Source organism: Rhyacophila brunnea, unplaced genomic scaffold (genome assembly GCF_057557595.1).
Source record: "Rhyacophila brunnea isolate RB1 unplaced genomic scaffold, BYU_Rbru_1.0 scaffold_18, whole genome shotgun sequence".
In the NCBI taxonomy this organism is placed as follows: Eukaryota; Metazoa; Arthropoda; class Insecta; order Trichoptera; family Rhyacophilidae; genus Rhyacophila; species Rhyacophila brunnea.
The window spans coordinates 35,786,004-35,800,116 of record NW_028232837.1 but is presented as its reverse complement, the minus strand read 5'-3'; the positions used below and the strand labels follow the sequence as shown (position 1 = coordinate 35,800,116).

Below are 14,113 nucleotides of genomic sequence, written 5' to 3'. Positions count from 1 at the left end.
CCAAGGTGAATAAGCTGCGATACCTACGCACTTGACTTTCAGTATAAATATTACACTCATTACAACGTACTGTTCCAGTTCGTTTGAAAATATAAATATGTTACAATGGTTATGTATTCAATAATTTAAAAAAATCTGCTTTCAATATCATCCAAAATAACAGTCGACATTTTTTTTTTGCTATACGGATTGATTTTTTTGATTTAATTCTTTCAACCCCACTTATTCAAGTAAGTACCTAATAATAATTGGCATGAGTCTTCAAACTATCAAAAGCCCCTTAGCCCAGCATCAGGCTTGATAATGAGGCTATTGATTGTCCCACAACAGCTAAATTAGTACGGTCTTATGGTGGAGAGCGCTCAAAATAAGTGGTCACGTTTTCCTTACTTGAGGTTGCATGGATACTATCCGTGGGTTTATCTGACTGAATTAGGGATTGCAATACCAAATGAAAATACTAATGACGGTATTTCGGTATTTCTAATTGAATACCGGTATTCTTAAAAAAATATAAAAAAACAGAAACCAAAAAATATATATTATATATAAAAATCTCTTTAGAATAATAATATTGCATAGCAAAAATATCTAAATTAGTACATATATATGTATGTAATAATATAAAAATAGGTAAATATATTATGTAAAGGCAAGATATGGTCGAGACACTGATGTTTACAAATACCTTGAAATATTGGCACATTCTTTTAGAACTTTCTTTCTTTGTCACTAAGGTCGAAGGCCAACGGAAATAAACCAGACGGTCAAAAAAAAAAAACACAGTCCTGCTAAACGTTTTATATTAATTAATAGATTTTATATTCACTTCCAATACGAAATATATCGCTATTGTCTGATTTTTGAAACCGGTATTTAATACTGAGATACCGGTTTTGAAATACCGGTATTGCAATCCCTAGACTGAATTACTCTAAGCCATATCTTTTAAAATACCGTATTCTAAATTTTAAAACATTTTTTTTTTCGATTTATGGGTGTACTGAGAGTTGTGGCTTTTTTCTTAGCGTTGTCGTCTAGTTGTAGGTCCTATTAAGCTTATTATTTAAATAAGTGGGGTTATGCTTTAAGTGGCGCCTTGGGATGTAAGCGATCCTTGAAGCCCTTGTGGTCCAGAAGGACCTTGATCTTCCTTAATTCCTGGAAGGCCATTAATACCGGAAACTCCTGGTTGCACCGCAACATCCATACATCCTTGCTGACCCTATTTAATGAATGTATTTTTTTATGATTATCACAACGCATTTGGTTTTGTCATTATAGGATACAGTTTTACTAAAATGCACGTGTAAATATAATTCATCATTTTGGGTTATGGTTTGGCTTCCTACGACAACTCTTTACTTGTTTCCATCCGTAGTGACCGCTTTTTAGGTCAGTATCTTCTGCAAGCATATTATGGCTATCGATGACTCCGTCTAGTCTGCGATTTTTTGGTCTGTCTCTTCTGAAATATGTTGGATTGCCGGCTCGTTAAAATTGTAAGATGCATTTGACATAGTCAGTATAATAACCTAATCTTTGTTGATTATCACATTAGATACATTTCCAATCGATCACATTTAATGTATAATTTTCACAATATTATTATAAAATAACTATTTTGTCGACACACTTTGTATACTGTTAGAGAACTGCAAATATAGTTCTATTCATACAAAAAAAAATGAACAATGCTACCGATTATTGCTGAAAAGCAACACGTGCAATTAAGTGTTAAAGTGAGTTGGGAATACGACTGTAGCCCAAATCATGACAATAAGATCAAATTTAAGAAGACAATTTAAAAAAAAAAACAATGTATCTTATACAATTAAGGTATATTTCTTGGCACTCGACGAGAGTTATCAATTAAAGCCACACTTACTTATTTAGTGTCAAATTTTACAGATGCAATAATATTTATACCTACTGATCTGATACTGGCCATATGGCGAATTTTCACGATTTTTTTATTTCTTAACATTTTAAATTACCATTATTACTTGCCTTTACACCAGTCGAACCTATTGCTCCTTGATCCCCTTTATCTCCATGCTCTCCTTTAATTCCAGGAATTCCTTGATCACCCTTTAATCCAGAAAATCCTGTTACACCCGCATTTCCTTTCTCTCCCTTGAATGAGTGAAAAAAAACCAATTTTCATTTTCTGACAAAACGAAAATAAAGTGACATACTTAAAAACTAAAAAAAATACACCCTATATTAATCCACCAACCTATATAATACTCAAATTGGATGGGTTTATTGTCTAACCATTAAACTAATGATCACCTGCTAAAGTAATACCTAAATTATATTATTATACTAATCTACAAAGTCAAAACGCATTAGAATATTGGAAACTTTTGAAATATGAAATAATATCGAAACGCATTTTTGCCAACAAAGTGTTATTTATTTATATATTCCAGGTTAATAATAATGATTATTATATTATAGATACAGGAGCATGTGATTTCTCGACTTTTTTAATTTTTCGAGATTCGATAATAACTCTCGATATCATTAATATTTGTTTTCTCAAGAAAAAGAGATTGGTATTTTTGATTTCTCAAGAGCTTTCGAGATTATTTTTCTTTATTTTTTAGATCTTACAGCAAGAAAATACCGATAACTTATTCAATAAATTCCGCTAATTGTGAAAGTCAATAGCTTTATTTTTTATAACCTGCAGCCAAAATTTTAAGAAATTCCATTCAGAATCAGTGTCAAAACTTTTTTTAACCTAGAAATTAAATTCTCTTGAGAAATTCTATCAGCTTTCATTTAAACAGCAGTTGCTATCTGCAGTTTAGCTTAGAGACGATTTTACGACTTCTCAAGAATCTTGTCAATGGTTTCTCGATATATGACAATACTCAAAATTCAAGCAAATTGCTTTCTTGAGATTCAAGATAGGCAGGCCTTTTCTGATAATTTTTAGAAAATTCTCAAGACGAGATTCACAATCTCTATGTACAATTCATTAATCGAAGGTGAGTTTGGACAGATGTTCATAAATGAAATGCCTTTTTATTTCCAAAATGAAATAGAAAGAAGAATATATTTCAACTTACTTGCATACCAGGACTGCCAACTGTTCCTTGATTTCCCTTGTCACCAGATACTCCCTTAATACCCTGTGGTCCAGTAAATCCCATATTTCCTGGATAACCCGGAAACCCAGGTAGACCCATGTCTCCCTTTACTCCCTTAAATTAATGATCGATAAGTTAATAAAAGCGCAATAAAAATGAAAAATATTTGAAATAACAATATAAGTTATATTATTAGAAGTAAATGCTCACTCAAGAAATAAATAAATAAGTTTATATTTTATTATAATCTTCTTCTTCTTCTTTCACCCTATCAAGTCCCAACGTTGGGGCATAGGGCAAGCACAAGTTGGCGCCACTTCCCTCGGTCCATCGCCAACTCCTGCGCCTCCCGCCATGTCAGACCTGCAGCACGTAGGTCGCTTTTGTAGCATTGCTGCAAGGTGAGGGAGGGGCGGCCACGGCGACGGAACCCTTGAGGCTGTGCCACAAGGGTACGAAGTACCGCACTCTTTGGCGGCATCCGGAATACAAGTCCCAGCCACGTAAATCTTCTCTTCGTGATAACTTCAATCACCGAAGGCTGTTGTGTCTGCTCACGAGCTCGGGTGTTTGTAACGCGGTCGTACCAATGTACCCCTAAGATTCGGCGGAGACATCGATTCTCAAAGCTCAAAAGCCGAGACTCTTGAAGCTTAGTAAGATGCCATGTCTCACAGCCATACAGGAGCACAGGTAGCACGCACGCGTTAAACAAACGACATTTGGTCCTCACAGAATACAGCTTTGACCTCCATGCGATTCCAAGTTGGTTGAACGCAGAGCCCGCCACACCCATGCGGATTCCAAGCTCAATAGAAATACCACCATCATCGGCAACCGTGGCACCCAAGAATTTGAATCTGGACACCAGCTCGACGGGCAGACCAGAAACCCGAAGAGGAGTTTCGGCGTCGATGCATGCAGCACTGCACATGGATTTGGTCTTAGCGGCATTCAGATGAAGACCCACACGCATCGAGTTCGCGGCTAGCCTGTTCACGGTTACCTCCAACCTTTCGATCGTCGAGTCAAACACGACTGCGTCGTCTGCATACTCCAAGTCGCACAGTCTTTCTTCGCATAGATCGGTTGTGTCATCATGATGTAGGCGTATCCCACTGTCGGGGCAAACCGTCTTACGCATTATGAAATCCATCATGATGATAAAAAGAAAGGGCGCAAGTACACATCCTTGCTTGACTCCTGACGTGATTTCAAAGAGGTCAGAGGATGTTCCAGCTGCTCTCACGCAACACTCTGTATTGGTGTAGAGAGCACTTATCACGGCGACCAGTTTCCGTGGGACACGATAGCCTAGCAGAATTTGCCACAGAGATTCACGATGAGGACTGTCAAATTCCTTTTCATAGTCCACGAAGCAGCAGGCGACAGGTATATTCATCTCTTGGTACTGTTGCAGAAGACATCGGAGAGTTGAAATATGCTCTGAGCAGGACTTCCCCGGAACGAATCCACTCTGCTGCGCACGCAAAACGTCCAGCATGGGACTTTTAATCCTGTACAGGAGAATCTGCGCCAACGCCTTCCCGGGAATGCTGAGGAGAGTGATTCCTCTGTAATTATTACAGTCTTGTGAGTTACCCTTTTTGTGCAGAGTAACAACGGTACCATCCCTCTAGGCTTTGGGGCACTGCTCTCTTTCCCACACCTCGTGCAGAAGGTCACACAAGGACGGCAATACAGCGCTCAGTCCGCAGATCAGAAATTCTGCATGGATGCCATCATCTCCAGGAGCTTTCCTGCGCTTCAGTCTTTTGACAGCCTCTTTAACTTCAGCAGTTGTCGGAGGATCTTCGCAGAATCCCGATGCAGTAGTGATTCCGAGGGCGGTGATCTCCGACGGAATATCGAAGGGATACAATGGAGGTGGGCGATTCAGGACATCACTGAAATGTTGGCGCCATAGCTCCTGGACCTTTGCAGGTTCAGTGACTGTCACTCCGTCAGAGTTGCGTAATGCAGTGACCACTGGACGTTTCCTACCGCAAATTGCTCTGGTGATGCGGAAGAGAGCACTTGGATTATTCTTGCAGGCAGCAGATTCCGCATCCCGAATGAGGTCATCCAGGCGTCGGCGCTTATCGCGGCGGGCAGAACGCTTTACCACGCGGTCCATTGTTTGGTATTCCGCGTTGCGCTGTGGGTCGTATGTACCATTGTCTCGCAATTCTTTCAGGAGCTTCCTCTTCTCAATCAACTCCCATGTATGAGGTGACATCCAGTCCGGCTTGTGTGTATGCCGCTCTCCTAAGGCAGTAGTTGCGGAGCTCATTATAGCATCCCGGAATAATATCCATTTTCCTTCCAAGGGATCCGAGTCGATGGAAGACGTGAGAGTTCGAGCATCATATAAGCGCTTCCGCAGCTCCATCTCATAGGTTGCACGCACACGGGTACTTTTCAGTTTTTCCACATCGAGTCTGACCGTCCTTTTGGGGTTTGGGACTCGTTTGAGGTCTATACGGAATTTTCCGACCAAGAGTTCGTGGTCACTGTGGATGTCTGCACCTCTATATGTCCGCACGTCTAGTAGTTCATGCCGGTATTTCGCTTTGACCAAAATGTGGTCGATCTGGTTTCTTGTATTAAAGTCTGGCGATGTCCATGTATATTTGTGGATGGTCTTATGAGGGAAAAGACTACCACCAATCACAAGACCATTCATTGAGGCAAAATCTACCAGACGGGAACCATTATCGTTCATTTGGCCAGAGCCATGTTTTTCCAGCACAAAAGGTCCACGCGAGGGGTCAGATCTTACTTTGGCATTTAGATCACCAAGTATAACTGCATGACTACAGCTGGGGATATTTCCAGCGGTTTTCGCCAAATTTTCGTAGAATGTATCCTTATCTGCATCGCTAGCAGCCTCTGTGGGAGCATAGCACTGCAGTAAAGTGATGGAGCCCGACTTGGTCTTGAAAGTAGCACGGAGTAGACGTTCGGAGATAGGTTCCCAGCTGGTGAGGCACTTGCAGGCTTCCTTGGACATCAGCAATCCAACTCCACTACGTCGCAATGTGGCGTGTCCGGAGTACAATAGACAAAACCCACGAATAAACTTCTCGCCAATGCCAGTGATTCGACACTCACTGATCCCGAGAACATCTAACTTGTATTGAGAAAGTATTTCTGTTAGATGCTCGGCCTTTCCAGGGAAATTTAGAGTACGGATATTGTAGGTTCCAAAACAAAATCGTTTATCGAATTCAGGCGAGGTCGTCAAGATGGAAACGGGGGTCCGAGGCTTCCCTGTGCTTGGATTAATCTGTTGTTTATAGTAAGTTAGTGTCTGCCAACCGCCTGTCTCTATCTATATGATAATTCGATAATAGCTAACAAACTTCTCGACCAATATTGCTGAAACTTGCAGACCAAGAGAACAATCTAGTATTTATGAACAACATTATGTTTACTAACCGTTACACCAGGAGGTCCACTATTTCCATGGACACCAGGTGTGCCATCACTTCCTGTATCACCTTTATCACCTTTTATTCCCTAAAATAATCGTTTCAATAATTATTTACAAAATATTTATGATTATAAAATGGTAATATTTTACCTCTACTATGTCCGGTTATTTCTCAGCAAAAATTGTTTAAGTAGAAACTACGATCTCATGATTCTATTTTCTGCATTTAATAATAATATTATAATATTGTCACAATTGTATTGGATCTCATAGCTGACGGCTAATTTGCATTACAATAATACTCATCAACAATTAATTTCCTCCCTATTTAGGTTAAAACTATATTGTTTATAAATTAATTATTAAAATATTCAAAATAATAACTTCAAAAAGTTACCATGCCATCAGAAAAGTTTTTTTTATTAAATTAGCAATAAAGATGGTATAGTTAGCAACATTATGAAAACCATAGTTGCTTTGGAAGAATGTAGATATAAGACTGATATTTTAACCATCACATTATAATATTATATAATATTCTCACCGCATGTACACCTATTGAATATAGTTAACATAATTACAACTTCTTATGAGCACATAATACCGAGTGGGTAGAAATCAAATTTTTACTCACATCAGCTATTCCATTTGTACCAGGGATTCCACGTATTCCTGGTAGTCCAGGATAACCAGGAATTCCAGGTTCCCCTTTAATTCCTAAAACGAATCTGGAATCATCGTTCTCTGCCTAAAAGTGTTACTAAGTGTACAAGTGATGCAAGTTATTTAAAATTTTATTAAATTTAAAAATTATGCTTTCTAACGATATTTTAAATGGTCGAAAACCCATCTCTGTTTTAAAAATTATGTGATTTTAAATAATAAAATATTAATGTAGAAACTTACTGATTGTCTTTTATAGCTTGGAAGGCCAGTCAATCCTGGATTACCTTTTTCACCAATCAGCCCTGGAAGTCCTTGTGGACCAGGGCTTCCTGTTTTTCCAGGCTCTCCCTATATAAGATTAAATATTACATTTTTTAGATAAAGCGTTTTCAAATAAGATATATATGTAATATATATTAGAGATATTGAGAGTTTGTTGTGTCACGAACAGTATAGCATGCTGCACCACCTTGTTGGAACTACCTACATATCGACGAAAATTTCGACGCACCAAATGGTCATTCGGCTTAAGTTATTATTTTAACTGCATTTTATATACCTTCAAGTAAGTACTTATAAATAATATTATTCCATGCAGTGCCTAAAAAGTCTAAATTCTTGAGAACCCAGTGTAACTGAGATTGTTCTGGATTTTCATCCACACTTTGATTCATTACACCAATATTTTCAGCAGTTCGTTTACGTTTTGATGAGGTGGATTTTAAGCATAACACACATTACCATTAAATGGTAATGTGTGTGATATTTGACTCAAATTTTCTAATAATTTTCGAAGACTAAGATCTGTAAGGTCGATTATTTTGAAAATAAATTTCACGCAATGCCCGAAGCGTTCCTCGAATAGATTCATTATTGTTGTAATAAATAATTGTAACAATTTGGAAACGCTATTAATAACTTACTGTGTATCTTTCCATGATGATTAATTTACCAAAAAATACTCAACACAAATGTCAATTTTGGAGGAAATCAGAAATAATGGCTGCTATAACGATTTAAAAATCTATGATAGTAAGTTAATAACCCCTTAAATACATTATATTATATTTCAAAAAGGGACTATCAAAGTAGCAAACAAAATAAAACGCCATCTTCAATCAACTAAACTTACAAATTAAGCCTACTGCAAATATGTGAATAATAGGCATATTAAAAAATATGTAATAATTAAGTGATAATTTATTCGTTATTCAGGCTATGCTTTATAATTTTTTAATCATCTTTCTCACTTTACGGCACTGTAGCTTACTACATATTATCATCATCATCAAATGGCGACGCTAGCCAAAGTGCGCAAAGGTCAAAATTTTGATGTTCTTAAATTGTGCCTGAAAATAATATAACAAGAGGATAAGGCCCCTTTATCGCTTCTACTATGGAGTTTAGTATCATTTATTAGGTAATCGATATTAATAATTATGTACATGTATACTCTCATATATTATTATGTCATGATAATGATAAAATAAGAAATATTTTCTTACTTACTTTAATATTTTTGAGAGCCTCTGCTAATAACCCTAATCCAGCTGCTTCCAAATCCTTCAGAAAAAGATAATTTACAAATTTTAATAAAACTAAAGCTGTATGCGATTTTTATATTTTTTTAATTAGTACCAAGTACAAAATATTCTGGTATCGCCTCTCGTCTTTTCCTTTTACGATATGCCTACAACACAGTTATATTCTAAACACCGCTATGATGTGTCAGTGAAATCACTAATTTTATTCAGATAAATGTAATTTAGGCACCCATATATTATTATTTTTCTAGATCATTTCTACGGATTTAAAAAATATATTTATTTTCAATAAAAATATTTTTAAATTATTAAATTTAATGTGTCTAATATATCATATTACATCAAAGTAATCGTTTCATATTTAACAAATATTTATTTTCCAATAATCAAGTTATCATTTGTAATGTGGAAAGATTTGGTGATATACTATTAGACCGTTTGGAACCATGCATTATTATCAATAGTAATACAATCTTATCTGACAAAACTGAAAACAAATGTAAAATTGAAATGGGGAAAAAATTAAAAAAGTGATACGCTAGCTATTTTTTTATTTGCAACGATGAGATCGAATGTTTAATATCGCGTAATCTTAGTCCGTAGAATCATTGGTCCATATTTTCGCAGAAAAGTAACATCTATCAAGATAAAATAGAAATAATTATCTCAGTCGATATAAAACCTTTCAATAAAGCTATTCACAAAAATAATCTCTCAGTTGAATAATCGTTCCTTGCATACATACTGTGTTTGTCCGCAATAGACATTAAACTACCAAAATAACAAAACCATACTATCATGTATTAATAAAATAAATATACATGAAACAATAGATAACCATAAAAACAGATTTGTATTTTTTAATCCATATGTACATATAAATAAACTAATTTTTAGCAATTTAAAATAACGAATAACTATAAACGGTGATCCCGAAGGAAAGTGATGAACAACTATGGAGTGATTTATGATTTTAAAATCCGGGAATATAGGATGATTGGATTAGAAAAAAACATATGGATAATTATAAAACGTTGCTTTTTGAGTTTAATGAAAGCTCTTGTGTTTGTAAGTTGATTATTATTTTGATTTTCATTGTGAAAAAATACCACAAATGACCATGTGATCAAAGTTAAATTATTTTCTCTCAAAAGTATCAATATAGTCGTGAAGGAAACATATTAAATTGCAATTGGCTGCTCACAGCATATAAAAAGGGCCAATAATTCGATCTATAGAAAAAGTTGACTATGTTTATAATTATTCATATAGATTTTAACAAGTCCAGAGATTGCAATTTCTCTTTGTCGAGAATAAAACGGTATATAATATGTTTATTGTTATGTAGTGTATATATAATATTATTTAAGATTGTTTTCGATAATCAATTTCATACCTTAATAATATTAGAAAGTTCATCATCCGATTTTTTTGCCTCTCGGACTTGTCTTCTTAATGCCTGCAAAACATATTTTGAAGGTACATGATATAATAAATATTAAAACCTATAATAATAATATGTCTACAACTAAACCATAGATGTATAATGTTCTGACATTTTTTTTCCTTTTTATTTAACACTAGCGAGTACCCGGCATGCGTTGCAATGCCACCCAAAGAAAGAAAGTGTTTATATTTTAATTCTGTTTATTGAAGTGCTTGTAGATACACAATATATTTTTTGTTTTGTTTTGTTTTTCCTTCTAGTGCGTACACGAATAAATCAGAAGATTTTCCAACGCGTGAGTAGGCCACATACAGCTGTCCATGTGAGAAGTATGGATTTTCCAAATTTGATATAGGAGCGCATACGAATGGAAAAAGATAGAAAAAAAGAAGATGCTTGTACTTGTACAGAAAACTTTGCAGATATGCGCACAACAACTGACGAAAGTTTCGTCGCAATCGGATGAATGGTATAGGAACCATACGAATAAAAGAAGATAGAATTAAGAAGAAGAACAAGATGGATGTACTAATTCGGAAACCTTCGCGGGCATGCGCACAACTCACTAAAGTTTCATTGCAATCGGATGAATGGTATTTGAACGCATACGGGACAGGTAAACAAACATTCAATTTTATATAAATAGATACTCTATTCTCAGGTATTCTAGTTATAAAAAATATAGCTAACGTATACCGTCGTTTTTTACATATTATAAATAGGTAATTAGTCACAACGCACATCAAAGAGCATATACTTTGAAATCACTGACCATTTTAGCTGCGAAAACACATCAGGTAACTAACAATATTGGTCGAAAAAGCTTACCTGCGCAAACCGGTTTGTACAGGAAAGCCCGTGTATATGGACGGGAAAACTGTAGCTCACGCAAACCGAAAAGCATTGCAAAAGTAGTTTGCACAAGCTATACCACGCAGGCAAGTCGCTGCCTTCGAAGTGGTGCAATAGTCACATTTAAATATTGCTAATAAAGACTTTGCTTACCCTTCTTCCGTCAACATAATGCTTATTTTTGTGTGAAGCGACCATTCTGGCAAACATAAAATTATTATTTTGATCACTCGAATCTTGATTTATTTTAGTATAGTATGGTTCTATTCGTTCTCCCTTATCACCCTTTTCTCCTGAAATAAATTTAATGAAACATATTTAGGTGGATAATAAAGTGTATGTTATTATCGCATTGGGTCTAATTATATTTTACCTGACCTTATTTTCATCACAGGCACATTTATAACCAAAAATGGAATGGCGGGCACATAAAATAATATGTAAGAATATGTACTAAATATATATTTGCCAAATACATAACCGTTTTATTTTACTCTATGTGCTCCTCTCTCCTGTGGGTACTCTTAATTATTTAAAATCATACATTCTTTATCAAAGCACATTTGACTTGGATAACTGCTCCTGAGACATTTACAATCATAAAAAATGGTACTTCTAAACGAAACGTAGAGTCCTGTGATACTACCGAGACCGGTGTGGTACAGGGCGAATGTGATTTGGTGGGGCCATTAGCTTCGATATCAACCGTAGAAACGCTGTATATTTCCGTTATGTGAATACTAGTATAATTTACTCCATAATATAATTTAATGAAAAGTTAAATACAGCAGAAACGTGGGTAAAAAAGAGGCTTGTCTTGACTATGCAGCCTTTACAAGCTTTTGGTATTGGACACGACTGGTGCAGAATGGGAAAGTGTACTGCAATGTTAACGCCAACCAAAAAGAGAAATATTAAGATAACAATTATAGATAATTTTATTCAGATTAGATTTGGAAATATTATATAAACCTTTTAAGCCATCGCAGTTTGACATCTTTAAAACTTTTCCACTCTTCTCAATTGTTTCCTCTTTTGAAGTATTTACCTCTTGCCAGTCATTTGGGATTAAAGATATTCCCATATTTTTGCCGTTATTAATTGTTTCCATTCTTTTCTGAATTATGGTAAATAATTCATTTTCAAAATTGGTCCTTAGGAGATCACTTGATATCAAACAATTTTTGTCTTCTAATATTTGCTTCATTTCACTCACTTCTCTTTGCAGCATACCACATCTCAACGTGGCATAAAAACTTAAAGTAACACACAAACTCCACAATATTTTATTGAATTTACCATTGTCCAAAGAATATTTATCTTCAAACTTTTGCTGACCTAGTAAAACATCACTATTATTTTCGATTACCTTGTTTGGATTATTTGTATACATTGTAAATAATTTAGTTACACTTTGGATAATATTACTTAATATAATTAGTAATATATTATTTTTTATAATATCAATCAGACGACATAAAAAGGATTTACTTTTGTTTCATTACATTCAGTAGGTAGGTATCAACTAAAATAATATTTAAATCACGTCAAATAATGCATTTTTTACTGTTATATTCGTATTTATCGCGTTGACCTTTTGTTTTTATCTGCTCAGTTGTTTTTAATTATTGTTGGGATTTTCACTTTTTTGAGAGATAAAATAATATTAATATAAACAGGGTCGCATCAAGGATGCTGGCTGCCCGAGAGCCAACCGGAGATTGCCGCTCCTCAATAAACAAGCATATTTAGGAAAATTGAGGAAATGTGTATATTGTAACAAATCTGATATTTGATTTTTTTATAAGTATTACAAAAAATATTCTGTTCTCTAAAATGTATCTGCATATTAATATTAAAACGTGAAATGATTTAAAATTATTATGCTGATATACATAACATTATATGAAATTTAATAAGCAGGTGACTTATTTAATCACCTTTTGTCATACAAAAATGTAATATTTTCTGTAATATTTTATTTGTATGCAATTATACTAACCTATTTTACTATTCGTTGAATGCAGAACTATTCTAACTTACATTTTAAATTTTTGAGGAGAGAGGTTTTTGAAACAACTTACTGAAATTATATATTATCTTTATGGATAAATGGATGCATCATATTTTAGTAAAATTATTGATGAAAAAAATAGTGCATACACTTGTATATAAATAATAAATAACTGAAGTGGGCTGTATCAAAAAAGTCTTCAGCAAAATATTTCAAATGTGAGTTAGAATAGTTCTGCATTCAGCTGACGTATTGTTCTCAGACATATTTTAATAAAAAATAATAATATCGTAGCAGCATACGAGATCCGTCCCCCCCCAAGATCATTTCCATTATCAAATGCCTACACGAGAATAGCGAATGCTGTTTTAGAATTAGTGACAATGTGATGTAATGGTTCGGGATCACGACCGGAGTCAGACAAGGTAGCGTCCTTGCTCCGTTTCTCTTCACCATCCTCTTTGACTTCATACTACGGAAAAGAATACCATCTGACCGAGACATATCTGTTACCCCCATGGTGAAGCTATTCGACCTGGAATGTGTCGATGACGCTTTCACGCGAAGAAAACCAACGTTTTATGTAACAGCATCTGTCCTGATCAGGATTTCCTTCTGATTAGAGAAGGGCAAAATAACGACAGCGTCTACAGCTTTAAATACCTGGAGGTACACATCATGGAAGATGGCATTATGCAGAGAGAGCTCGCTTTCCAAATTGGCATGGCAGGAGCAACATTCAACTCGACGCGGAGTGTCTAGGACTTACGATTGTAGCCGGTCAAAACCAAATGCCGCCTATTCGACGATTGCATTCTAACCGTTCTGCTTTAATTTATAACGAGAAAATACGAGAACGCACCAAGTAGCCTCTCATAACGCTGAGAGGAGGCGATGTTGGACCTGGCTTAGCCACGTGCTGTGGATGCCAGAAGAGAATTTTAACCTGGCTTGCCTGTTCTTTAAGCCAACCGAATTTCAGAGTCCTTGAAGGCCCTTAAATACTATATTATATAGAGTATATACGCAGATACGCTGAAGTTACGGGGTGCT

General features: G+C 35.4%; 1 protein-coding gene across 1 annotated transcript in view; it reads right to left on the bottom strand.

Moving 5' to 3' along the window:
* Positions 1-12,557, bottom strand: part of LOC147073476 (uncharacterized) — a 56,786-nt gene extending 44,229 nt beyond the window's left edge. Inside the window, exons 1-9 of the mRNA XM_085945654.1 lie at positions 12,019-12,557; positions 11,200-11,339; positions 10,144-10,206; positions 8,713-8,766; positions 7,444-7,551; positions 7,172-7,285; positions 6,543-6,623; positions 3,081-3,215; positions 2,007-2,136 (exon numbers count right to left, since the gene is read on the bottom strand). Coding sequence (XP_085801780.1) covers positions 2,007-2,136; positions 3,081-3,215; positions 6,543-6,623; positions 7,172-7,285; positions 7,444-7,551; positions 8,713-8,766; positions 10,144-10,206; positions 11,200-11,339; positions 12,019-12,439 — 1,246 coding nt within the window. The 5' untranslated portion in view covers positions 12,440-12,557. The remainder of the gene's footprint in view (positions 1-2,006; positions 2,137-3,080; positions 3,216-6,542; positions 6,624-7,171; positions 7,286-7,443; positions 7,552-8,712; positions 8,767-10,143; positions 10,207-11,199; positions 11,340-12,018) is intronic.
* Positions 12,558-14,113: the final 1,556 nt, after the last annotated feature.